Source organism: Colossoma macropomum, unplaced genomic scaffold, assembly GCF_904425465.1.
Source record: "Colossoma macropomum unplaced genomic scaffold, Colossoma_macropomum, whole genome shotgun sequence".
In the NCBI taxonomy this organism is placed as follows: domain Eukaryota; kingdom Metazoa; phylum Chordata; class Actinopteri; order Characiformes; family Serrasalmidae; genus Colossoma; species Colossoma macropomum.
In genome coordinates this window covers 28,837,426-28,864,764 of record NW_023494803.1, presented here as the reverse complement: position 1 = coordinate 28,864,764, position 27,339 = coordinate 28,837,426, and the positions used below count along the sequence as shown (strand labels likewise).

Sequence of the window (27,339 nt, the reverse complement as noted above, 5' to 3'; positions counted from 1 at the left end):
TGTCCCTTTAAGACTGGTATATGTAAATGACCTCTGTTCTGATTGGCTGTCCTGTATTGTGCGTCATTAAAAAAGCAGTCTAAAACATTCCTCAAAATGTCAACCTGAATGAGTGAAGCTGAATTTGTTGTTTTTTGTGACAAAAATTAATCACAGGAGCAGTTCATTCACAATTGGCTGTTTTTACAGCTTAGTTTCCATATGTGGACTGTATGGTATGTTTTTGAAACTTTAAGTGTTTACATACTACATCAAACTATTTTATTCAGAAAAAAGTGAGGACAATTTAGCTTTATGATATGGGCCATTTAAGATGGTTGACACATGTCAGCTATTCATAAGCATTGGCTCCTGCTACAAAATGCTGCAGCATTGATTTTTTGCATCAGTGTAGCTTTATTGACTTTCTTTATACATAGGTCACAGACATTGCAGATGCCATGATTCTGAAGCAGCTCTTCGAAAACCTCTTTCGCAATGGTGTTGTAGTTATCGCCACATCCAACAGACCTCCAGATGGTAAGAAGCAAAGCAAAAATAAAGCTTTCAAAATTTTACGTCACATGCAGATGTGCTAATCACCTTTGCTGAAATACTTTAGCAGTAGGTACTGTTTGCTTGTCTGAAACAGACAAGATTTTAAATTGCACTGAGTACGAAGTCCTGTTTTACAGATTTGTACAAGAATGGATTACAGAGGGTGAACTTTGTTCCATTCATAGCTGTGCTTAAGGTAAGTGTTCAGCCAGTATCATTTTGTATTACCGACCTAAGAATAATTCTTGGTCACTAATATCACTTTGAAAGTCTCACTTGCAATGAAGAAAGAGCTTTATGACAGAGATCTTACAAATGTGCATTTACAAAGTATATTAAAGTTGTCAGTCTAAATTGTTTAGCTAGACATGACAAAAAGAAACCAAATTTGAGATGTTCTAGTGCGCTGTACACATACATTTGACATCCAAGTATTATTAGTTGAGGGTTTGGCCTTATTAGATCCATGAAGATTTGAAGGTACTTTCGAATGTGGAATAAATTAACTTCTTAGGTTTTTTTCCTAATAGGAGTATTGCCAAACAATTCGTCTAGACTCTGGGATAGACTACCGCAAAAGAAATCGACCTGCAGCAGGAAAACTCTTCTACCTGTAAGAAACAAAAACTATGCCTTCTAAATAAGTCTATTAAGTTAAGGGATATAACCCCGCTTACACCTGGTATTAAGATCTGTATCGAGTGATCTGACCGTGAGTGGACAGTGATGCGTATAACCCTTTCCACCTGGCATTCCCATGTGCCTCTAATGCATCGCTAGTGAACATGTGTGATTTGATTTTGTGACTGGATGAAGGGTACCACCCACAGTTACTACATCAGTCTCTTGCTGCAATTATTGTCAGAGAAAAATGTCCTGTAAGTCCTTGTTGGTGTAAATGCAAGGGTTGTCACATGGTTTAGATGGCATGGATTGCTAACAGAACTTGTAAACAAACAGGAGAGGTGACAAAAAAAAATAAACAGCTATTTTTATCTCTACTGTAATGGCACAGTTGATTAAATGGTCATTCAGCACTTTCAAGCCACATCGAGACATTAGCATTAACACATTTAAATGTTATGTGGTCACATGTATCCCTGACACCTCCAAAAGTGGTTTGAGTGATTGGATCACAGAACGCCTCCGAGACACGTTGCGCCCCATTCACACTTGTACTCAGTGTAGTCCACTTATGATCGGATCACGTGGGATGCATGCTAATGCCTGATGTAAATTAGGCCTATGACTGTGTACTTACCTAAGCTTGTCTAAGTGAAATGTAAAATTCCAGGTATAGCTGACAGACATTTTACACATTTAACTTATATAATTTTAGAGACAGTCCTACTTAAATGATTTTAAATCTAACTTGACTGAACTCATTTTTTGTTTTGTGAATTAGTTCGCGTGAAGACAAGGTACAGGAAACATTGGACAAACTCTTTGATGAAATGGCATTCAAACAGAATGACAGTAAGTTTCTTTTATGGATAATACATGTGTTAAGTTTGAATCTTAAGAAGCACATACAGAAGTGAGATTCAAAACAGTTAAATTGGGAGGGGGTATAGGGTTATTGAGGGCTTGATGAAAGTATTTTTGGTTGTAGCTAAAGATAGAGGTGGGCAAAATGGCAAAAATATGCAGTCGTGCGAAAAAGTAAGTACACCCCATATGTGGACGTATCAGTATTTGCCCATCAGCAAAACAGTGTATACATAAATGCTATGTAACAGTACAAAAAGCAATAGAAATTTTACTTGGCAAACATTTATTTCAAAGAAATAACTGAAAAAGACAGAAAAGACTGAAAAAGTAAATACACCTGTGACTTCAGTAACAGGTACTGCCCATTTTGGCAGAAACAACTTGATGTAATCGTTTCCTATAACTGTTTGCCAGTTTCTGACATATACGGTGAGGAATTTCTTCTGTGGTATGTTTTAGGGGTTTCTTGCATATGCAGCCTGTTTCGAATCCTCCCACAGCATTTCATAAGGATTCAGATCTGGGCTTTGACTAGGCCATTCCATAACCCTCCATTTCTTCCTTTTGAGCCATTCCTTGGTGGATTTACTTGTATATTTGGGATAATTATATTGTTTGAAGGTCCACTTCTTCAGCTTCAACTTTTTTACAGATGGTCTCATATTCTCCTCAAGCACTCTCTGACTGTCTGGCGTGAAAGAGAATTCATAATTGTTTCTATGATTGCAAGTTTGCCAGCAAAACAGCTCCAAACTATAACATTTCCACCACCATGCTTTACAGTTGGTATGAGGTTCTTCTGATCATGGCTTCTGGTGCTGTATCCACACGACTCATCTCTGACTCATCTATCCATAGCACATTGTTCCAGAAGTCCTGGTCCTTGCCTAGATATTCCTTAGCAAACTTAAGTCTTGCCCTGGTGTTCTTTTTAGGCAAAGGCTTCATACTGGCCTCTCTACCCGTAGGTCAAATTTGTGCAGTTTCAGAAATGATTGATTTCCAGTATTTTGGATATCTTCTTAAACCCTTCCCAGACGCACAGTATGTACAACTTTCTTGTCTGAAGGCCTCAGAAAGCTCTTTTGTTCTTGGCAAGATGATACCACACACTCCAATAACAAACAGCAAACCAGACCAGATATCTGAGGTTTAAGTAAGATGAGTTCCTCCAAGATATTCTCTAATGGTGTTCTAATACTTAGCACCAGATCGAGTGCACCTGATTCAAATTTGACATGTCTGAAGTAGTGATATATGTAGGGGTGTACTCACTTTTTCCACGTCAGAAAACTGCACTACTGTCTATTTTAATTATATAAAGAATGACAAAAATGTTAATACTAAGCGTCACTTGTTAAATTAAATCACCTGTTTCTATCAACATTGTTTAAATAAAGACTTGATATCTGTATCTCCAAATATGTTGAAAAAGTCAACTTTTTATGGAGTGTCCTTCACATTCACAATGCATCAACATGAACATCAACAAACAACTAACAAACAAATAATACCAAGTTAAGTCATCATGAAAAGGATCAGTTAGATCCTCAACCAGCAAACATGTTATTTAAACATGTTGAGAAAAGACAGTTTTATTCTGTTGGAAGGTTTTGTTGAGGGTATTGAAGGTATTTGAAGGTACTGTTGATTTTCAGTAATAATAGAAAAAAAGTTTGATTTCTAGTGACCTCTTGGGTCTTGAGAACAATTTCCACCTTACCCCATGACTAAGACAAAACACAGACCGTTACAGTCTCGACCCAGACCAGACTTGTGCTTCTACTTTACAGTGAATATCCAAAACTGTGAATACAATGATTTTTATTCAGCATTTCATGCGCTGCATTGCACTAAATCCAATTAAACAGGCCAAATAATGCTTTCTTTGTAATGAAACATACTGTGGGTTCTTTAAATACTTATGCTACCCACAATATACTTAGAAAAGTGTATTGTGACATAATTTATCCCAATAACATCATCACATTGCCCTCCCATAGCTTAAAGATATACTGTTAAGGATTCCAAATGTTTAAAATTGAGCATTGCTCTGATAAACTAAAGAAAGAAAAAAACATTCTGTATAGTGCACACCTCTGAAACTGTTGGTGCTGTAAAGTGCAAAATAAAGCTGTGCTGGCAACAGAACAATTCCTGTATAATAAGTAGATTATGAAAGGGCTTTGTGGAGCATAAGTAGAATATCTCCAGAAGAAGGCTTGATTCAGCATTTCATTGATTTGTTTCATTGATTTATGTCAGCTAAAATGTTTTTTTTTTGTGGGAAATCTGTAGATGTTATACATAATGTATGTTTAACTAAATTTTTGTTCAGCTGTATCTAAAGTAAATACATTCATTTCTTCAGTAACCCGCCCCAGGTCTCTGAAGGTACATGGTAGGACAGTGACACTGAGCAAAGCATGTGGGACCATCGCAGACTGCACTTTTGAGGAGCTGTGCGATAGGGTGAGTTTGCTGTCTTCATTAATGGTCAGGGCATTGCCCTCAAAAGGAAGTCTTTTCAGGCCTACTAAACAAGTTTGTTTTGTTGTTTTATTTTTAGCCTTTAGGAGCCAGCGACTACTTGGAAATCTCTACAGTGTTTGACACAGTGTTTATTCGGGACATTCCAATACTGACTCTGAATAAGAAGACCCAGGCCAGGCGCTTCATAACGCTCATTGATGCGTTCTATGACCATAAGGTAAATATTAAAAAAATCTGCTGTTCTGACCATATTTCTTTTTTTTATAAAATTCTCAAACGAAACTCATGCAGTCAGAATGAACAATTTTACAGGTACGAGTGGTGTTACAGGCTGAGGTGCCATTGGAGGAGCTGTTCGTAAATGAAGGACACCACGATGATGAGAGTCACATTTTGATTGATGACCTGGGCTTAAAAAGGGTAATGAAACTATATTTCTGTTAATAACCACCAGAATGAGTTACATATTGCTTTAAAGTATAACATTTTAAAAGGGTGATAAATGGTCTTGTTAAAGAAGTACTTTTATTTTTTGAGGGCATCACTTACTCTGCTTCTCACTGTTTTGGTTGGATTGTCAGGATGCAGCCAGTTCGCTATCAATTTTCACTGGTGAGGAAGAAGTATTTGCCTTCCAGAGGACAGTGTCACGCCTTACAGAGATGCAGACGGAGGAGTACTGGGTAGAAGGGGATCGGAGTGCTTTATAACACACATCATTTCCAACTCCATATGCAGTGGATTCATCTCACCTTTCAGAACTCTGTGGAATTTCTATTAATATTTTAATCAAAACTCCAAACTATTCTGCTGCACTTTATCTTTTGGATATGCTTCTCTACGAGGTTGGGGCCTGTGAAAATAAGTCGGTTAATGGAATGCGTTCCATTAATGGAGTGGAAGAAGTGTCTTCTGCCAATTAAGTGTTTGAAAACGGACTTGCCTTTAAGAATATGTATCTTTATCATTGCAGCTTATTTTATTTTGCATACACTCTCATGTCAGCACAGCCAATAAGCATCTATTTAAGAGAATAATATGCATTAAATTATTTTTAAAATTTTTATGTGATTTTATTACTGTATTATTTTATCATTATTTATTATTATTATAAAAAAGCAAGGAAATTCTGTTTTCCTTCATATGAACTGTATATCAAGTGCACAGACGGCCTAATGCAGGGGTCACCAATTTTATCCTTAAGCGGGCCATTGTGGCTGCAGGTTTTCATTCCAGTAGAAAAGAAACACACCAGATTCTACTTGTTCAATGTGTTGGTCTCAATCTAACTAATTAGTTAGATGAGGTGTGAGTTTGCTTGGTTGGAATGAAAACCTGCAGCCACACTGGCCCTTTGTGGATAAGACTGGTGTCCGCTGGCGTAATCGATGTGTGGTTATGTCAGACAAGTTATCTGAAGAAAATGCCAGTCTGGCTTTGAACTTTGAACTGGTTTGTATGCAGCTAAGGCTTGATGCAAAAGTTAAGGTCTGCAGTGGTTATGGGGGGGGGGTTCCCCTTTCTGGAGGGGTCCAAGTTGTAACTCAACTTTTACCCAATGTTTTGTTCATTTCCTCTCTGACACTTGTTCCAGACAAGTCCAGTTGCACCTCCGACTCATATTAGGTGGATAAAACGGGATTTGTAGACCTTTCCTCAGAGTGGAACTGTATCATTATCTTGGCCCAGGGCCATGAGTGGCCCCTTTAAGAGGCACTTCCACTCGTGGGCTCCAGGGGGCAGAACTTTGCCTTCAATGTCGGCCCCCCCTTTTCTTGTTGCTGCAGAGGATTCAGCAGGCAGCGCATTAGCGAGGCTTTTTTAGTTGCATCGGATCGCCCAGGATGTGGGGCGCGGAGTCCTGCTGCACTCGGATCCGCGCTCATGGAAGCGCGTACGGGGGAAGGCGAGCTGCGAAGAGGCCGCTTAGCGCTGCTCACTGCGGGCAGGGGGTGGAGGTAATGATGGCTTGATTCGCTGCTTTGAGAAACGCTGCATCCACCGTGAATTCGCCCCCGCTTTCTGGGCGCTGGGAAGCTGGCTTCTCTTCACTCCGCCTGGGTCGTAGCAGCGAGTAGCGAGAAAGACTTGAAAACGCTTATCAAGATGGCAGCTGCATTTGGAGATAATGTTACCAGCGGTCTGGAGTTGGTGGGTGAATGTATGTAGCGCCTGTGCGCTGTTGCTTTTGCAGTGCCTCAGCAGCAGCAGCAGCAGCTAGAGCAGGAGGTGATCGTTGACCATATCAACTAGCCTCGCCTGTTCAAGATCAGTCGTCGATTCTCGGTGCTCCTGGCTATTTTGCATTTAGTTAGCTTGCTTTAATGCGAGTCGCTCCCAGAATGAAACCCAGTGCCAGCTAACAGCGCTCAGCAGCAGCAGTAGTACACGTGGAGAGCAGCAGGAGAGCAAAAAATCACGTCCAGTACTTTTCGCGCAAGTTTGCATGTAAATCTGCGAGGAGCAGTCAACATTACTGAGTGTGCGCGTTTTAATTGGCCCAAGAGTCGAATGAACAAAGTAAAGTTAAGCTGGGTCAGAAACGCTCACTGAGGAATCCGTCCATTAATGGAATGCGAGGCGACCCTGCAGCTGCTGCGTGAACCGTTTCGTCTCAAAGCCCAGCACACAAAGCCCCCGGAGAAACTGGAGGAAACATGGCAGAGGAGAAGCCCGGAGCCGTGGACGTGGACATAGACCCGGACTTCGAGCCCCAGAAGAGGCCGCGCTCTTGCACCTGGCCGCTGCCTCGACCCGAGTCCAGCGCGGGCAAAGCAGAGCCGAGCGAGGCGGACATTATCCCCGAGGAAGAGGATGATGAAGGTGCTCCGGACTGCCGTGTGGTCAGCAGCAGCGGCGGCGACAGCAGCACACATGCAGTGGAGATACCGAGCTACCCGCAGGGCGAGCAGAAAGCCAGCAGCGCTGCTGCTCCTGCACCACAAGCTAATAACGCTGCTTCTGCCTCTGCTGCTGCTTCCTCTGACAGAGGCACTTTTGGCTCTCCAGTTAGTGCCCAGCCACTGGCCCCTGCAGGCAGCGACTCCAGCCTGAGCAGTCTTGGGCCTCAGCAGCCCAGAAAATCATCCGCCCGCAGAAACGCATGGGGCAACTACTCTTATGCAGATCTCATCACTCAAGCCATCGAGAGCTCGCCTGAGAAAAGACTGACATTGGCCCAGATATATGACTGGATGGTCAGATCTGTGCCATACTTCAAGGACAAAGGTGACAGCAACAGCTCTGCGGGTTGGAAGGTAGGTCCACTGCACATTAGACCTCTAGAGCATTTGATTTTGATATTATTGTTGTTGTTGTTGTTGTTGTTAATATTATTATTATTATTATTATTATTATTACTACTACTACTACTACTACTACTAGTACTATTACTACTATTATTAATACATATTTTACTATATTACTGTGTTCTTATTCCATTAATGGAATGCATACTATTTTGTACTATTATTTTTCCTACTATGCGGAAAGTGTAATGATACAGTGCCAGGAAAATGAATTACTTATGGGGTTGTGGGGCTTGCTGATTAACTGGGTGATGTCAGGGATACGCCATAGGGCGTTTTAGTAACACCAGATAAATAGAGCAAGGTTGCAAATGATAACCCCCTATTTCATTTGTTCAGACAAGTATTACTTATATCTCACACTAACATATGGGGGGGGCTATGCTTATAGGCACAAACAGCAGAAATGTAGCTTTGCGAAAGAGAACAGCCTCACCAGCAATGTGGGCTGTTGTCAAGATAAAGAGCTACGATCTGCATGATTTTAAAAAACAAACAAACAAACAAAAACCAACATGCCTAAACAGCAGGACTCAGCTGCAGTTTAAACTTACCTATCCCTGAGATGGCCTCATGCAGTTATGAACGAAAAAACTCACCATTGTAGGTACTGTAATATGATCAAATCAGTAGAACTGCAGAGCACAAAACATAGGAGATGAAACCATGTCACTACATCAGACCAGTCTCCTGTTTGAATGCAGATGTCCATGCATGCTACTGTATATTAGACAGTTGTATGTAACTAGAACTTTGGGGGGTGTCCTTTTTTCTTGTTATGCACATGATGTTTGTTGTTCAAAGAGCTTTGACTGTACTTGGTCCTCTCGTTTGATTTCAGGGATTAGCTTGGCCGGGAAAAGCAATTTATCCAGCATGGATTCAAGTCTAATGAATACTTGGATTTGAATTAGAGGCAAACCTCTGGAAATCTGTTTACAATCCTGCAGATTTGAGAGCAGACAAGAGGGGAAATCATGTATTACAGTAGATGAAATGCTATTAAGATCACACCATCAGCCAAAACATTAAAACCACCTCTTTGTATCTACACTCCCTGTCCATTTTATCAGCTCCACTTACCATATAGGTGCACTTTGTAGCTCTGCAATTACAGACTGTATTACATCTGTTTCTCTGCATACTTTGTTAGCCCCCTTTCACCCTGTTCTACAGTGGTAAAGACCCCCACAGGACCACCACAAAGCAGGTATTATTTGGTGTTGGTCTCTGTTTCACTGGTATGAGTGGATCAGACACAGCAGTGCTGCTGGAGTTTTTAAACACCTCAGTGTCACTGCTGGACTGAGAATAGTCCTCCAACCACAAATGTCCAGCCAAAAGCGTCCTGTGGGCAGCGTCCTGTGGGCAGCGTCCTGTGACCACTGATGAAGGACTAGGATGAACTGTTATCTCTGACTGTACATCTACAAGGTGGACAAAAAATGTAGGAGTGGACAGTGAGTGGACACAGTGTTAAAAAAACTCCAGCAGCACTGCTGTATCTGTTGCACTTGAACCAGCGCAACATACACTAACACACCACCACCACATCAGTGTCACTGCAGTGCTGAGAATGATCCTCCACCCAAATAATACCTGCTCTGTGGTGGTCCTGTGAGGGTCCTGACCATTGAAGAACAGGGTAAAAGGGGGCTAACAAAGTATGTAGAGAAACAGATGGACTGCAGTCTGTAATTGTAGGCAACAAAATGTCCCATACTGTTTGTGGTATAAAATGGACAATGAGTGTAGAATTAGTAGGTGGGTTTAATGTTATGTCTAAACAGTGTATGGTATTTGTTTCAAAATAGGAGAGGGCCAATAAATGTGATCATTGATTTACAGCTGCTCATTTCCCCATTATGTTATCTGTTTGTCAGGAAGCATCATCATTCTGGAATGAATTTAATCAGCAGTTAATGAGACATATATATGAAGAAATTCTCAATTTGATTTGTGTCTCAGTGTTGTAAAATAATTAGGCACTGTAGTGAAATATGCCCTAGAGTTGAGTTGGTATTTTATCATCTGCATGTGCCACAGAGCTTTTGCATCTCCCTGCATCTGAGGGAGGGGGAGGGAAAGCAAAGAAAAGCCAGGAGGATTTTGTTGGTGCAGGCAATGTGATTGGCTGTTCCAGCCCCACCTCCATTTCCTATTGGCTGGTGACTTCAGCATAGGAATCAATCAGCTGACTGGAAACTATGTAGGTCAATGTGTAGCAAAATGTGAGGAGCTTGGTGTTTGACTCTGAGATCGAGCTTTGTGTAAACTGGCGGCGCTCCAGTCCTCTTCTGAGTGGTGCTTTGCTGAAAAGGGACAGCAGCATGGCTTCGGGAGGATGGGGGAGGGAAGCACTAGAGATTGCAGCCCATTATTAGAGCCATTTTATTTATAGCTAGTAGTCTTTTATGAATAGAAAGAAAAGGAAGACAAAATTTTCAACAGGAATTTCACCAGTTCCTTTTATGTCTGCAGTGTTTAGGAACTGATGAATCCAGTCAGCTAACGAAGAAATGTGAATCTAAATGTTGTGCTGAGCTCTGACCTTCGAATATCTTTTCTGTAGCCTTTTAACGATGAGACAGTTGAAAACCTGAATTGTCAATCATAGGCCAAATGCTTTGAATTTGCTTATTTAATAAGGAAAGACGATTTAAATAATCAGACTGTAGATGACACTTTCATTCTTTGCCACATGAGATGGTTATCTGCATTTTCTATTTGATGACTAAACAATTAAAACAGTTATGCACAACCTGGTATGTTATGCTATGCTTCAAATTTATGCTCTTTCATAAAGCACTGGGTTGATAAAATACCCTGTCTAAAGACACAGATCTGATCAAGTATGATAAAAAATATCTGAGCTGTCTAATTAATATTTCACAGCCTCCTTTGTTGCCGTGTGAGTTACAACATGCTGCATTCACTCTGGGGAATTTTTTCAGATCTTCACTGTTTTGTCCTGTAGCTTTAATGTGGCCCATATTTGTCCACTAGTGCTGATCATAACTGGACCTAACATCATGCTCACAGGACTAAGCTATACTTTTACATGGGCTAGGCGCATAAACCATAAAACAGAAAATCCTATGAGAAGAAATGTATATGGCATCATGTAGGTGTGCAGTCTCTGAAGTGGGTTCCTAAAATCTTTACCATCAAGCTCAAAGGGAAAGGCAGTAACTGTATTTTGACTTTGTTGGTGGGTTTAAATTTCAATTAATTTTCTAGCGTTATTAGATTCAACTGTCTGATATATTCATAGACATACACATCTGTGCACACTTTGATCATTTGGTTGCTATGATGAAGGCTTTTAGATAAAGGGAAGTAAATGTAGATGTATATACTATATTTGAGATATATACAAATACTGAATAGAAAGAGTGAAGAGTTTGAGTAAAGTGATTCAAGATGAATGGACCAGTAGAAATGCTCCAAAATTGAGAACAAATCTCTACATTAACTTGTATCAAAAATAAAGAACATTATTGCCTTCTCCTGGAAAGCTGCCATTTTGGAAATACTTATTAAGAATTAGCCAACGCCAATTTGACATCTATTTACTTTAGCACATCCAGAGACAACATGATGATGGTTACAGTGTTATTTATTTATTTATTGTAGCCATTTTATTTACAGCTGCATCACCATTGTTCTTGAAGGTGATTTCTGTTAGATGCTTTGATAACACAGAGCAACTTGTTGCTCCATCCCGAGCTAAGAGGTGAGATATTTAGATTAATTTCTTTACAAACAGTGAGTTTATACAAAACAATGACGGCTTAAGAGACTAGCAGTTAGTTCTGGTCTACAACTATGCAGAGATCCGTTTCTTTCAGTTTTACACAGATAATGTGTGATGGTAGCTGTTTGTTGCCACTGAATCATAGTGTGTGTGTGTGTGTGTGTGTATATATAATATATAAAATGACTAACTGATGAGAAAAGGTAGATTGCTTTGGCTGTGATGCTCTTATCCAGATGCTAACAGCTGTAGCATATTGCTGCTGTCATAACTCTGAACCTCTCTGAAGTGATATACTGCAGAGACACTTTGGCCAAAATGAAAACTTTAACCATCCGTACATCTGTACCTGCATCCATAAAACATGCTTACGTGCATCCTACAGCAGTACTGCAGTAGTCTGAAGAGTGGGTTTTTCTGGTTTAAAGTCTAGGAAAAACCTCCTTATGATGTATCTTGAAGATGGGAACTTTTGAAAACACCTGCTTTGGGGCTGATTTTTGGCGGTGGGTTACATATTGAGGCCGTATACTTCTAGTAACCGTCTTCAAATCATCACTACAAAGGACAGAATGGATTACCCAAAGAACAGAAGTACCTCATCGAATGAGGAGGACAGCAAGCTAAAAGCTAGAGTTAGATCAAAATGCTGGTTTTGCAGAATTTATATTTTTCTTACATTCTCATTTTCTAGGTTGTACTAACTCCACACACCCCGTCTCGTCTCCAGGCTTTTTATTTTATTGTTATGTTTTAAAACTTTAGGTAATAAAAAGGTACAAATATGTACTTTTCACCTGGGAAAATCTTATTTAAGGTATACAATTGGACCTTAAAACACTGATGTACCTTTGGGGTACGTTTACATCGTTTGTACCTTGATGAATGACAAATGTACCTGCACTGTACCTGTATCTGCGCTGAAAAATGTATGTGCACTTTTTTCTAACAGTGTATGTATGACCACAATATTTGTTTAGGCAATGTTCATGATCTACTACAGTTCAGCCACTTAACAAACCAGTCGATGGGAATCAGATTAGTTGTTAAATCCATTCAATATTGGCTTGCTTAGCTAAGTAAAAAAGGAAAACTGCTCATGCATGTTAAGAATGACATGTGAGGTGTGTTCTCCTCTGAGAGCAGAAAGTTCCCTGTGGATTAAATCCAGTAATAGGCTTGAAGCAAAGGCTTTAGTGGAAGTTAAGTGTCACCATGCCAGTCCATTCACGCTTTTAGAAGCCTGGGCAAGGTCATGCCAGAAACAATCACAACACAGAACTTTACTCTTCAGCAGTGAATTTGAAGTATTTGATGACATGGCATGCTGATATGCATCATTATTTTCTGTGTTTCTGAGGTTTGATAAGTTAGAAGAGACAGAATGCACCAGTATTGTGACATAAACTATAAAAACATTTATATTCAATGTTTTACATACTGAGCTACAGTAAAACCAATTAAACAGAACCAGTAAATGATCTCTTTGTAATGAGACATGCAGTTGGTTCAAGTTCTATAAGTTTATAATGATATCCACAGTATGCTCATAAAAGCTTATTGTGATGTAATTTATCATGATGCAATAAAATATTGTCATATTGCACACCCCTGTGGGGAGATGTAATGGGAGGGGGAGGGAGAGAGAGAGAGAGGGAGAGAGAGCGAGGGAGGGAGGGAGAGAGAGAAAGACTCGTGTGTATGTTCATCATCTTCAGTCATGCCTAAAGTACTGCACAGAACTGTGTTGTGCAGCTTACTGTTACGCATTATTCAGATGGGATTAGATTTACTTGGGGAGCTGGAGGGGGTGTAATTTTTACCAGCAATGCTCAGTGATTTTAGTCTTGTCTGAATCTACATTGTCAAGAATGAGTCTGGCACCTTTTACGTACAATAAAACATCATTATCTTATAGAATAGTTGTGATATGATATCACTGTAAATTAACAACATTGTTGCAGTATGATAAATTATATCCTGATGTTGATGCTGCTGAGAGATTTTTTTAGCTGACATTAATTTAAGCAACCTTTTTATTTCCTGACAATCAAAAAAACTCCTACAAATATGAAACATATGAATGAAAAATAGATCTGTTTTGCCAAAAAAAAAAACTCATACAGTGGTTTCAAGATATTTGAATACAGCAGCTCAAGTATTATATATCTTAAAACTGATCTGTTTCCTGCCATTTATGTATGGCACACAGTTTTCTGTCATCTTGGTCCAGTTACTACATAGGCAAGCAGTATGTTTAAGATGCTGTAAACACTTTCCAGCTTGTTATTTATTGTAGTTCATTTATTAACTGCCATATTCTCATATTAATTTCAGTTAGAGGTTCAAAAGCTGTCCTCTCCTGTTTTTACAGAACTCCATCCGACATAACTTGTCACTCCACAGTCGATTTGTCAGGGTCCAAAATGAAGGCACAGGGAAGAGCTCATGGTGGATGGTCAACCCAGATGGCGGGAAGGGTGGCAAAGTCCCACGCAGACGCGCTGTTTCCATGGACAATAGCAACAAGCTCATCAAGAGCGCCCGTGGCCGTGCCGCAAAGAAGAAAGCTGCTCTTCAGGCTGCTCAGGATGGGAGTTCGGAGAGTTCCTCCAGCCTCTCCAAATGGACTGGGAGTCCCACGTCGCGCAGCAGTGACGAGTTCGACACCTGGACAGACTTCCGCTCCCGTACTAACTCCAATGCCAGCACCATAAGTGGCCGACTGTCTCCAATCCTGGCCAACCTGGAGGTGGACGAGGTTCCTGATGATGACTCGCCCCTCTCTCCCATGTTATACTCCAGTCCAAGCAGCATGTCTCCTTCCACTGGTCTGACGGAGCTTCCCCGACTAGCTGATCTTGCAGGTACCATGAATCTTAACGATGGCCTCCCTGACAACCTAATGGATGACCTTCTTGACAACATCAGTCTAACGGCTTCGCAGTCTCCAGGCCAAGATGACAATGGAGCCAGCCTACAAGGAAGCCCCGTGTTTACCTTCAGCTGCTCTGGCAGCAGTCTTGGGGTTCCCTCTGGCAGCTATGGTCCAAACTCCATGTTCAGCACGTCCTCCGTCTCGGGCCTTCGCCAGTCGCCCATGCAAACCATCCAGGAGAACAAGCAGGCCACTTTTCACTTCAGTAAGCAGAGCCTCCAGGATCTGCTCAGCACTGAGCCACATAGCCACAGTGATGTCCTTCTCACCCAATCTGACCCGTTGATGTCACAAGCCAGTGCCTCCATCTCCTCTCAGAGCTCCCGTCGCAGTGCCCTACAAGCTGGGCCTGGAGGGCAAGCTGGGCTCAAGAAGTCCTCGCTGTCTGGATGGCGAGTGAACGGAGTCTTGGGGTCAACAAGTGAGTCAGACTACCAAAGCTTGATCAAACAGCATCTCCAACAGTCTCCCTCCAGGAGCACATCTATGCAGCTCAGCTCTTCTGATTCCTTGTTGTCAGGTCTCAATGGTATTGTGCCCTGCATTCAGTCCGCATCTCAGGACCGATTCTCCACTGACCTGGATCTCGAAGCTTTCAGCAGTAGCCTAGATTGTGACATGGACACCGTCATCCGGAATGACCTGATGGATGCCGAAGGCTTGGAGTTCAGCTTTGATTCTCATCTCATTTCCAGTCAGAATGCGAACCTGAATTCAGGGAGTCTCTCGAGTACCAAACAAACCTCTTCCCAAAGCTGGGTACCAGGCTGACCAGCTGAGCACCTGGAATGTAGTTACAGGGCAGAACAAAGCTTTAAACACTGTCCTGTCCTTTCAAACACTGTCCTGTGCAAGGGACGTGTACAGTAAGCTGTAGAAATGCTATTTGAAAACTACTGGAATGAGTTTTACTTACTTATACAGTTGCTGTTGTGATGGATTTGTGGCCATATGTTGTGAATCGTCATGATCTAGGCTTGAATACAATTGAAGTCTAGAAGTGCTTGCATTGTGACTTTGTCATCAAGGGCAAGGTTTACAGGGACCCATCTGAAGAAGGACTGTGGTGCAGCTGGAAAGTTCTCTGAAGATTTTAATAAAGACATTAGAAGCCTCCCTTCTTTCCTTATTCAGAAAAAACAGGCCTAGAGAAGAATAAAGAAGAACAATGGTTAGGTTTAGATGATTATTTGTAACCATAGTTTAGGAGATATTCACATTTCTCGTCATTGACATTGACAGAAACGTTGACGGAAACACTTGTCTTCTGCCAAACCGGTCATCATTTTGTAGATTGATGGCCTGTTTACAGCGTAACTCCCGAGAATGTTACTGTCGTTGTCTTCAATTATTGTTTTTGTTGAGCCTTCATAGTAATTTGTAAACTAGAAAAAGGGAAGAACGGTATTGTGTGCGTGATGTATCCTTGACTCCTTTCAAAGAAGAGTGAAATAAGACCAGTTGATGAGGTATATCAATGTGATGTATAAAACACTCTGTTCTTTCTCTGGTGCACCGCATTAACGTTCTTTTAAACACTCAAAAAGGTGCGTTTTGTTCAGCTCGAAGTACTTGATCCTGTCCATTTTTTCCATCACCTCCATTCTGACCTCACCTGAATGACTGATCATTTTAAAGTAGTTTTTGTGAAGTGTATGTTGTGTATGTTTAGCATATTTATTCCAGGTTAGAAATTGTACAAATACAGATAAGGATTTCAGAACACTGATTTAAAGGCCACTACACAACTGTGTATAGCTGAAAACCACCATTTATAAGCTTATGAGGCTGCAAAGGCACATTTTAGCCTTTTATTTGTACATATCTGCACACTGGGTGGTGCTTTGAGAAAAGAGCATCGTTTCTGCTCTAATGGCAATATGCAGCAAGAATTTTCACTACGCAGACCCATTTTAGTATTGTAGACAAGTTAGGATGCTTACACGGACTGTATTTTACCTACTCGATTGTTGTTGAACATGCAAAGCAACGATTTAGTTCACCAACAGTGAGGCTACTGTTTGTTTGTTCAGTAATAGTGCCATTCAGGGACCCCTATCACTTGTTAACATGGCAGATTTGCAGTCGTTATTTTATTATGGTTGAATGTATATTTGTTGAGTTCAGTTTCACACCCAAAACTCCAACATGTAACATCTCACGCACTGATGTTCAGTCTTTTCATGACTTGTATTGAGTTAGAGTGGCGTTCATTGTTTACATAATTCCACTGTGCTTTTACAACCATACAGAGTATTGTAATTCACAAGAACTTGGGATAAGTTGAAGATTTTCATTCACGGCCCTTTGGAAGATGTGTCCTGATTTCATTTTATGTTGTTAATGCATCAAGAGGAAATTCAGACAAATGCAAATTAGAAAAGTGAATTTTTAATTTTTTTACATATCACATACTCTATATGCCTCGCTGTATTGAACCAATTTACAGATAGTTACACTTGGGTGTGTGAAATATCCCTGTGCATTTCCATTTTGAATAAGTTAGGTAGTACAAGAAGGTATGGTGCATGTAAATAAAGCTTTGTACAGCACTATGATTATCTTGGGTCCTTTTTGTCTTTCGGTAACTGTGGAGTATTAAAACAAGCTGGGGTTCTCCTGGAGGTGCATAGCTCTGCACAGGCTGGCATTTACCACGCTCTGATGTACCTGATTCAATTCATAAAAGGCTATAGAATTACCTAATGACTTGAATCAAGGAAAATGCTCTACAGTGCAGTTTGAGAGCCCTGGTAAGAATATGAAATGAAATATTTGAACATTTATCTTGTGTACACCGCCACAATTGTACTTACACATTTACTAGATATGTGTGTTGCAAAAAATGTGTATTAACAAGGTAGATGCCATTTATTAGTCTTATCATGTGTAGGCGCATCTGAGGAGTTGGGTGGTCTGTTGGAGGTTTTGCTGTGTTCCAGCTGTTGTTATTCTGTGGAAATGTGAAGGTGTGTATTAGAACAGTCAGCCAATACAGAAGGTGCTTAATCAGCTCATTAAAGCTTTTTAACCATGATGAAGGCTTTGGCTTGAAAACATCTACATAATGTTATCTATCTGGTCTTGCTGGGTAAGCCCATCTATAGATAATGAAGAAGCAAACCCTAGCATGCTTAATTAAAACCTCTGCCTGTGCTCTTTAGGCCGCCTCCGATGAAAATGTTCATGGGCCCAAGTTTTCTGCTGGCTTTGGCATTTTAAGTGACCCTAGGATTACATCTTAATTATAGCATATTGAACCCCAGCCCAAAGAAGGGTGAATGAACACTGGCTGAAATTTCCACACAAATTTACAGACCTTATCATTTTTACTTCCTTTGTTATTATGGTTTTTATTGGACCACTGTTTACCAGCTCTGAGGTGTAGTGAATACTGCCTTGTAATTCAGTACACAGCTTTTCACCCTATCTCTACCTAATCATGTCTTTGTGTGTCTTCCAGTGTGTTGTCCTGTTGCTCTGGCCATCAGCCTGTATGTGATCTGCTCTGTTTCGACACTTTGATCTTTCTTCTGTGATTAAAGCAGTTGTGGTTATTCAAGAACCCATGTAGTGCACATCGTTATTTCCTATTAGCAGCATCCACTGAGGAGCGGCTGTGCTAGCTTTAGAGGCTTAATAAATGTCAGATCTGCCTGCAGAGACTGCAGAGAGATACAGCATCGCTGCAAAGGGCATGCTATTAAATGACACATTACTGGGTTTATTTGGAAATAAACGTAGGGGAACGTTAATGTACATTTGACGCAAACACAGCATTCATTCACACCGGTGTATTTGAACGGAAATTCATTCACAGCGTCCTACAACGCATGTGTGGCTCTGAAGTGTCCTGTAGGGAAGAAAATGATGAGGAGTATTCCCACCCCCGGTGACAATAGATGTAAAGTGTGCCATATGTCCTTGTGCAGTCATTGGTGGGCACCTTGGTGATGATCTCTCATTGGATATAGGCTACCTTTGCTCAGAACCAATCAGTTGTGCTGTATCCAAGTGAAATGGGGATGTTGAGCTATTTAAAACCATACTGGGGGGGAAAGTAAGACGAATGTGATGAATTTGATTTTAAAGCACTATACCATTATAGCCCATTACAAAGCCCCAAGATTTTATATATTTCAGCTTTTTTTCCTTAGTATTGATCTGATCAGAAAAACCAAACGGCATTACATTTACAATGATGAAGAGAAAGGAGGAAAGTATGTGAAATTTATTGAGAATTACAAAATGTTAGAATAGCAAATGTAAACAAAATTCGTGGCTATTGCATTCCCTATATTAACATAATGTACATGTTCGTTATACATCTGCAGCGCAAAAAGGGAATAACACATAGCCTACTGACCTAGATTTCAACCTCACTCGGTTGTATATCCTTAAATAGCCTGATTTATTTAATATGCAATGAATTAATTAAGAAATGGGATTTACTGTGTGCGTTTTGCTTTAACTGTTGGGCAGAAAGAGCCTTACCGTCTTCTGTCGTCCAGAATGGAAAACACACTTACCTGTATCAAATGTTTTTTTCTCCACTCAGCTTTAATACAGGGTGAATCTGTATTGCCTTTAAACGTTAGCTCTTTAAGTTAGCCTGTCCATCTCTGTGCTAGCCTATAGACCTATATGCGTGACCTCGAAAAGGTCCGCTCTGTTCTGGAGGATGAAGAGGAGGAGAGGACATCTACAGCCTCCTCTTAAATCTCTTATTTAATCTGTGATGGGGACGGAATTGATATCAGTGGTCGTCCATCGCCCCCTGCAGGTACAAAAGTGAACAGCAACGCGAAGAAACAGCTATGAGTGCGAGCAGGCAGGAATTCGCCGAGGACGTTGTTTTATATGCGATGTAACTATACAGCTCTATGTCCAAGTGCAAATCAGTGCAGTTACAATGATAATGTGCATTTTAAAGGGTAATTAACACCTATTTTTCGAACGTTTTTGCAAAATTCAATCGCTGAGATGTAAACCGCCATTATGAGAAGCTGGATATGGTTCATTGTAGACAAACAAGACAACCAAAGGGAAATTCCACCAATTTTTCAAAAATTCAGTCTTTGAAATGTAAATAGAGTCATTCAGATTGGTATGATGTGAAATGGTTCATTGTAGAGAAACTTATAGACTCTGATTTCTTTACAGCGGTGATAGGAACCAGGGGTCACGATGTCTTTAACGCAAATATAACCATTTTATTTACTATCCAGAACCACTGGTGAACCTACACGTGCCTTCTGAGATTTTTATATGATAAAATAGTCATAAATCTGAAAAAAAAAAAAAAAACATAAGTTTTCTTCAGGGACTGTTTTGCCTTACAACTCATCTTCTGCTATGAATTGATTAAAAATAAAACTTACCACAAAACTATCATTAAACCATGTGTCAGACATCAGGCGGCGTCTATAACCATTTCATGTAATAACTTTCGGTGAGGGAGCTTTCAGAGACAATAAACTCTTCAGATGTCTGGTTCCTATAACTACCACTATGAATAATTACGAATCGGCATTTTTTTTCTAAAACGGAGCATTTCACATCAAACCACTTATAACGACTTTGTTTACGTCTCAACCATTTAATTGTGCAGAAATTTTGAACCGCAGGTGGAGTTCCCCTTTAACTTGGATCTCTTTAGTGGTGATGAACCGGCGTCGCGAAGTCTGTCACAAAAGTATAGCCCTATTATTTACAACCGAAAACCACCAATAAAACTGCACGTGCTTTCTGAGTTTTTATATGAAATGTTGATAATGGTTATGATAAAAAAGTAAGTCTTTGTGGCTAAGTTGCCTTAGATATTTTTTAAAATAAAAGCAATACTTTAAAAGCAGTATTAAGCCGCTTTGGAACTCTGGCCTAGAACTCTGCTTAGGCTTTCTCTCTCTGCTCGCTGTACTGAAGATGCAGTGGTTACTTAAACAGTGGAGGACTTCTGCAGATTTTTAGAATATAAAAATACAAACTCCACTCTTAAACAAGCACACATGGGTATTTAGTATGCTCCAATTACTATAAAGTCCAGAATGTTTTATAATTATTATTTTTTTAAGATTGCAGTCCTGAAATCAGGGGGAGCTGCAGCCCCTCAGCACCCCCACTTCCAGTGTCCCTGCTGTGAGGTAGCTTTTAGAGGCATTAAGTGTCTCTAGAACGACGACTTTCATATCGAGTCACTCTAAATGACTCTGTTTACATCTCAACCACTATATCGAAATTTTGAAAAATTGGTGGAATTCCCCTTTAATGGGTAGTAGGCCCATGTGTGTTATTTGTGTTGGCCATTGAGTTGCTCTGGGTTGCATGTAGCCTCTACTATGGCACATTGTCTAGTCTCCATGGCCACGATAGGACAACACTGCGCCTTCTCACTGACTGGACAAAGAACAGTAGTCAACCACAGAGAGGCTGTAGGCATTTTGACGACATTACACGTCTGAAGTAAAAGAAGAAGAAAGACTACTAAGACTGAATAAACAAACAGTACAGACTTATAGAAATCTGAATTCTCTCAGACATGGTCAAAGCCAGAACATACAAAGTCTCTTCCTCAGTGAAGGTGGAGCAGCTTGAGGCAGAACTGTCTTCCCAGCTCCAGGCTCTGAAGAGTGAGATTGAGAAAAAAGAAACTGTGCACGGAATATCCACAAAGTCTCACAGGTGAGAACAGCCAAAGCTATTCCCAAAACTACTGGACAATGATATCATTTAGTTTAATCTGATGTTTACAATGTTACTTCTACAGCTCTGTTCATATTCCAAAGGATGTGTCTTATTTTCTCATGGAAAGACAGCAAGTTCTCCACAGAGGACTCCAGGTGAGGCTTATTTTAACGATTTCCATCAGATTGCACTGATTCATTTCTACAAAATTACATGGCTAAGATTCAAAGAGTGATTTGATGTTTAATGCTCCATTATAGAGAAACTTACCATGTCAGAATTGTTCACAGTGGTGGTGATAGGAACCAGATATCTGAAGTGTTTACTTGGCAATAGAAACTACATCACAGAAAGTTGTTATGCGAAATGGTTATGAATATGTTGCCTGATGTTTGAGATGTTGTTTTGCAATATTTTTAACATAAGGTTTTGGCTTGAAACGTATTTAAAAAAAAACATTCATGGATACATGCAAGGTGGAAGGTAAATCTCCAAAGAAAACTTAATTTTTTCCGATTTAGCACATTTTACCATGATCAGCATTACATATAAACACTCAGAGAATGTGTGGAGGTTCATTGGTCATCTTTGAAAAGTAAATAAAATGGCTGTATTTGGATCATAGACATCGTAACCCCTGGACAGTTCACCACCACTGTAAAGAAATCCTTGTTTGTGAATGTCTCTTCATGATAAATTATTTCACATCAAACCACTCTAAATGACTTTGTTTACATCTCGTCATTGAATTATGAGACATTTTGAAAAGTTGGTGGGATTCCCCTTTAAGATGTCATACAATTATGTATTTTTATGTTTACCATTTTCACATTCTTTCACGATAGATATTTTTGAGGAGTAATATTTTATGGAAGTGTAATCGGGATGTGTAATCAGCGTATTAACTACAGGTTGCAGGTGTGAAACCTGTAGTGTCCCAAGCAGAGGTCATCCAGAGAGAACTGAAGAGCTGCCTTGGTCAAGAGTACACACCTGAGAGCCTACCACTATTACTGCACCAGGTAGACTTATGTCCAGTTGTGGTCCTGGACGGCCAGAGTAGAGTGCAATTTAGTGATTTCCCTCTTCAAACACACCTATGCTCTTAAAGGTGTTGAAAAGCGTTTGGAGTGATGCCATAGAAGAACCACTTTTGGTTCCCTAAAGAACATCTCAGTCGATAATACTTTAAAGAATCATTTTTGTAAATGAGATGAGCAATTGTGAAGAACCTTGTGAAGAACCTTTTTTTTTTAAAGAAACTTTGCATAATCTAATGATGCTATGCAGGATGGAGGTCTAAACCAATAACGGTTTGGGAGCCTTTGCTTACTTTTAAGAGGGTGTTAAACCTGGTATCTGCTCAGATGAATTCAGGTATGAGGATATCAATAAATTGTGCTTGTCTTTGGCCTTCCAGTAGTGATCTGGATGCCTACGATGAAGTGAAATATAGATTTTTTTCAAAATTTCATTGTAAACACTCTCTACAGAGTTGGTGTCATTCACTGGAACACTGGAATTGGAAATGACGTTAACTTTTTCTTTCTGTGCTGTAACATATTTCTGTGTGAAACACTATCAGAGAGGGTCTCTGAGATGTTCACTCAATGATAGGTGGGGGTGGTGGAAGGCGGAGGTGAAACTTGATATAACTGATTTATTATAGGTGGCAATAATAAGATGTTTTTGAGGCAGTCAAAAATCACAACACTTTACAGTAAAACAAAAATTTAGTCTTTTAAATGATATGATGAATTGTGCTTAATATGACCTAGTGAAGTTTTCAATTCAGGTTTACTTTAATGCCAAACAATTTCTAGAGGATCACTTATGCTCACATACGTATCAGTTCTTCACAGACCGAGCATATCAGCTGGCCCAGTATAAATACCAGCTTATGTTGAGATGGAGGAGATTCTGTCGGCATTCCATCATCCTGGAGCAATTATATCCTCAGTATAAGGTAATCCAAATGATATAACTTACTGTATGCAAAGTATGGCCCCTACCTGTATATATGTTGTATCTGATTGAATTCTTCCAACCTGGCGTTGTATAGGAGCACATGATTCATTTGACAACTGAATTTGAAGATGCTCTGCAGAGGGCTCGTAGGCTTGCTGTGTCCAGAGAAAAGGCTTTGTTGGGCACTGGCTACCCTGTCAATGTGGTTACACAGGAAGATGTGGTCATCTATTTGCAGTGGCTTATTTGCCACCTACATTCAGTTAAGACTATCCACAACTTCCTGCATGTGAGTGTATGCATGGACCCTGTATGCATAATATTTCTGCCAGTTTGTGATGCTTAAAAGTGTTTAAAAGTGTTTTCGAAGAGTTTATGGTAAAGGTTTGATTTGACATAGGTGCTTCATTATCTTCCTTTGTGTGAGAGGAAAGAGGCGGACAGGAACAGTACACCAGACTTCAGCTCTCCTGGGGAGTTTTCGGGTGAGAGTACTCCACAGCGTCTGACTAAAATCAAAAGACTTGCGATTAAATAACCCACAAGCTGACAATAAGGTAAAATACAGTTGACATGGAATGTCAGAATGAGGTGAATTAGAAAGGAATAGTACACTGAAAAATCTAATTTACACAATTTTCACTTTATACCAAATGTAGTCAGTCAACCAAGGTTTGTCTGAAGTTTACTTCTTTAGTTTTGCTTTTAGCAACCAGGCTAATATAGCTAACAAATAGTGGAAGTTTATACCCCACCAGCAAGCAAACTGCATATATCATCACCCTTTTATCTAACTGTGTTCAGTTAAAGGGGAACTTCACAGATTTTTCAAATGTTCTACATTATTAAATCATTAAGGTATGAACAAAGTCCTTCAGAGTGTTTCGGTATTAAATGTGCCATTCAAGAGAAAATTACTGAGTCTGATTTGGTGTGTCAGTCAGTAGTGGTGATAGGAACCAGATGCCCAAAGAGTTAAATGCCTCTTAAAGTGTTTAAGAGTTTAATGCCTCACAGAAAGTTATTACATGAAATGGTTATGAATATGCTGCCCAATGCCTGAGACATTGTTTTATGATAGTTTTAAAAAGATTTTGTCATCCAAAATCCATTCTTGGCAGAGAAATACATGCAGGGCAATGTAGAAATTGCAACAGACCCCACAATAATGTGTTGTCTCAGTACTTAAGCCACAATATGATTTTCTTGTGGTATTTAAATATTTGTCACATAGTAATTACTGCAAAATTATGTATAGCGAAATATATTGCCATGCAAATAATTCTTTCAAAATAAAAACTTCGATGTTTTATCTAAGAACATTTTGTTAATCTCGTTTGTCTTTTTTATTGAGACTAAAATGTGTTTGTCAGTCTATTAGTCTAACAAGACGGAATACATGAAAGAATTTTAAATAATTAAATAAATAGTTTATTCATAATGAATTTAATTGATTAAGTCAAGTACTATACAATGTACTTTTGTACATATTAGGTTTAAGCTTTTATTATTTATTAGCTATAGTGCGAAACTAAAAAGCAAATAGTGTAAAATAGATTTTGCAGAACTAATTTAACCCGCTTCAAACCGCTTGATTTGAATTGCACTCAGTGCTGTTATTTTGTCACAATAATGTTCTCTCATTGTCTTATCAGGGATGTTTGGATCATCATCTAAAGTGCCCCGACATTCTGTAAAATTAGACGAATTCCGAGATCAGCTGCAACACCTACTTTCACATTACAACATCCAGTACAACGTGCAGTCCATCAAGACTTCTGCTGATCAGATGGAACTCTTCAGCATGGTATTTCCAGACTTAGTACCACATTGTAGTGCTCAAGAAGACTATTAACAACACAGTTGTACACATATCGTGACAGGAGCCTACATACAGTACTGTCTAAGTCAGAGAGCACGCTTCATTTACTTCATTTCCAGTCAAAACAGACATTCATTTTTATATGTTAGGGTAAAAAAGCAGAAAGCACATGTTTATAAGAAAATGACATAGAAGCCTCAACAACTAAATATAATATCATTTTTTAGTAATCAATATGTCCACCCTTTGCTTTTATTATAGCTACCATTCCTTTCAGGAGACTTTGAGTTTAGAAAAGAAATCTGTTGGAATATTTTTCTACAATGCCAAAGTTCAGTCTTAGAAGTTGGTTACATTTTCTGCTTTTCACCAGCCAATTAATCCCAATCACATTTAAAGATGTTTTGGTATGGACTCTGTAGTGGTCAGTCTATTGTTCTGAGAAGACCAGCAGCGTGTTTGTTTGATTTGCAAGTTTTCTTCTTTTGTCAGTTTCTTTTACTGGCTTCTTGACAGCTACACATCCTTTCAGATTTATAGTGTTGAGTTGTCTTCTCACAGTGGAAGAATGGACAGAAACACCTGTGGATTTTTTCAGATCTGAAGTAAGAGTGGAGCTTGATTTTCTCCTCTCTCTCAAAGATGAAAGCTTTAAGTGTTGTTCATCTGATGGTGACAGTACTGGTGGTCTACCAGGTCTTGCAGTTGTTAGGAGTCACGTGTTTCTTTATATATATTTTAATCATTTCTCCAGTTTTGAAAACTTTTTTTTCCACTTACTTTCCTTTGACGTTTGCCTTCCTTATGAAAATGAATTATCAAATCTCCATAGAAATATCTCTTGAAGAATGAAGAACTGGCATACGTACTTACTTAATGGCAGTTTTTACTGGAAATCAAATAAATGAAGAGTGGTTTCTGACTTTTTGGTCATACTTTAGATAGGGAGCAGGTTTATTTAGCATTATGCTCGTTTTTCTCTTTTGTCTAGGTTACCCATGAGTTCAGGACCATCTTCAAATGTCAAGATTTGATGAATACCTTTCTGCAGTATAATAGCACTGAGGCTATAGACAGGAAGTGGGGAAGGAGAAGCCCAAACATGGCTCTCAGAAAGGAATCCAACTGGATTCCCCATATCCAGGTATGTCACTGACCCTGTAAAACTTCAATTTGAATGTCAAGTACTTCTAAATCTTGTGATTCTGACTTTTGAACTATTGTGAAGCCATGTTTTGGAAGTGGGCAGTTTTTGCATAAATGTTAGAGTGTGACCTTTTTTTTATTTTGTGTTTTTTTTGTTTTTTTTTGGACTGAAAACAGGTGAAACCAAAGAGAGACCCCTGGCAACAGAAACAAATGTCCAAACTGAAAGAGCTGAGATGTGTGGATGAGTTTCTTCAGGTGCACTGCAGGTCCTGTGAGGTGAATAAATGACTGGGTTTCAGATGATGTTCTGAGTGTTCTTCAACTTATGGAAACTCTAAGCATTTGTTGTTGTTTCTCAGTACTTGAATTCTGTGTCATGCTCTGTGGGCCCTGTTTTGTTTCTGTTTAAGGAGTCAGATGTCCACAGAGCAACTGAAATCCTGAAGCAGCATGCAGTATTTGCCTGTGAGCCGGAGTCCATGGAGCTTTTAACGGCGACCTCAAAGCTGACAGCAGCTTCTGCTGCCTCTAACATATGGAGAAGCATCTATAACATCGCACAGCATTCTCAGGCATGATACTGGTTGAAATTCTAGATCAAACTGTTTCGTGTGGTTGTTGCAGTTGCGATTAATTTCTCTTTTTCCATTCAATGCAAATGATTTGAACATTTCAGGAAACCAGTGCCAAAGTGTCTGATTTATCTGAGCAAGAAAGACGGAAAAAGGGTAAAAAGAAAGATCTAGTAAGGTAATATTTAGAATTTTATACATACTTTGGGGTTTCTCATTATTTCTGTTATTAGCAGTGCCATATCAGGTTACAGCAAATCATATAAAGCTAGTTTTAATCATAAACTGTAACCATAAACCAAATGTAAACCTTCATCATAAATGTTATGCTATAGTTACAGCTACAGTAGTAGTGTTCAGCTGCTTGGGTTGGATCAAGACCTTGAGGATGGTTCTAAAGACCCTGTTGCATCCAGAGGAGCCTACGTGTCCCTTCTGTATCTGCGTTACCTCAGAATCAGGGAGCTGAAGGTTGAGTGTGAACCTCAAAAAATGATTCACTTTTTACTGATTTGGATCAAAATTTAGTAGTAATTTTAACACCTAAAAGTTCTGGACCATGAACACCTAAAAAGGTAATGTTTGTCACTGAGCAACACTGCCCTCTTGTTGCTGTAGCG

At 39.7% G+C, this 27,339-nt stretch overlaps 3 protein-coding genes across 4 annotated transcripts in view; all 3 read left to right on the top strand.

Moving 5' to 3' along the window:
• afg1la (AFG1 like ATPase a) overlaps positions 1-5,584 on the top strand; it is a 7,686-nt gene extending 2,102 nt beyond the window's left edge. For both annotated transcript variants that reach the window (XM_036593038.1, XM_036593039.1), the window contains exons 6-13: positions 420-519; positions 675-733; positions 1,068-1,150; positions 1,943-2,013; positions 4,400-4,500; positions 4,598-4,738; positions 4,834-4,941; positions 5,103-5,584. In XM_036593038.1, coding sequence (XP_036448931.1) covers positions 420-519; positions 675-733; positions 1,068-1,150; positions 1,943-2,013; positions 4,400-4,500; positions 4,598-4,738; positions 4,834-4,941; positions 5,103-5,231 — 792 coding nt within the window. In that variant the 3' untranslated portion in view covers positions 5,232-5,584. The remainder of the gene's footprint in view (positions 1-419; positions 520-674; positions 734-1,067; positions 1,151-1,942; positions 2,014-4,399; positions 4,501-4,597; positions 4,739-4,833; positions 4,942-5,102) is intronic.
• A 461-nt stretch (positions 5,585-6,045) lies between these two features.
• On the top strand, positions 6,046-17,488 carry foxo3a (forkhead box O3A). The gene is made up of 2 exons (XM_036593037.1): positions 6,046-7,778; positions 13,961-17,488. The coding sequence occupies exons 1-2, from the start codon at positions 7,179-7,181 to the stop codon at positions 15,293-15,295; spliced, it is 1,935 nt and encodes a 644-aa protein (XP_036448930.1). The 5' UTR covers positions 6,046-7,178; the 3' UTR covers positions 15,296-17,488.
• A 3,574-nt stretch (positions 17,489-21,062) lies between these two features.
• Positions 21,063-26,877, top strand: LOC118823200 (putative uncharacterized protein C6orf183). The gene is made up of 9 exons (XM_036592635.1): positions 21,063-21,205; positions 21,291-21,363; positions 22,120-22,230; positions 23,271-23,465; positions 23,577-23,661; positions 24,832-24,983; positions 25,990-26,142; positions 26,322-26,423; positions 26,558-26,877. Exons 1-9 carry the CDS (start codon positions 21,063-21,065, stop codon positions 26,723-26,725), a joined length of 1,182 nt encoding a protein of 393 aa, XP_036448528.1. The 3' UTR covers positions 26,726-26,877.
• Positions 26,878-27,339: the final 462 nt, after the last annotated feature.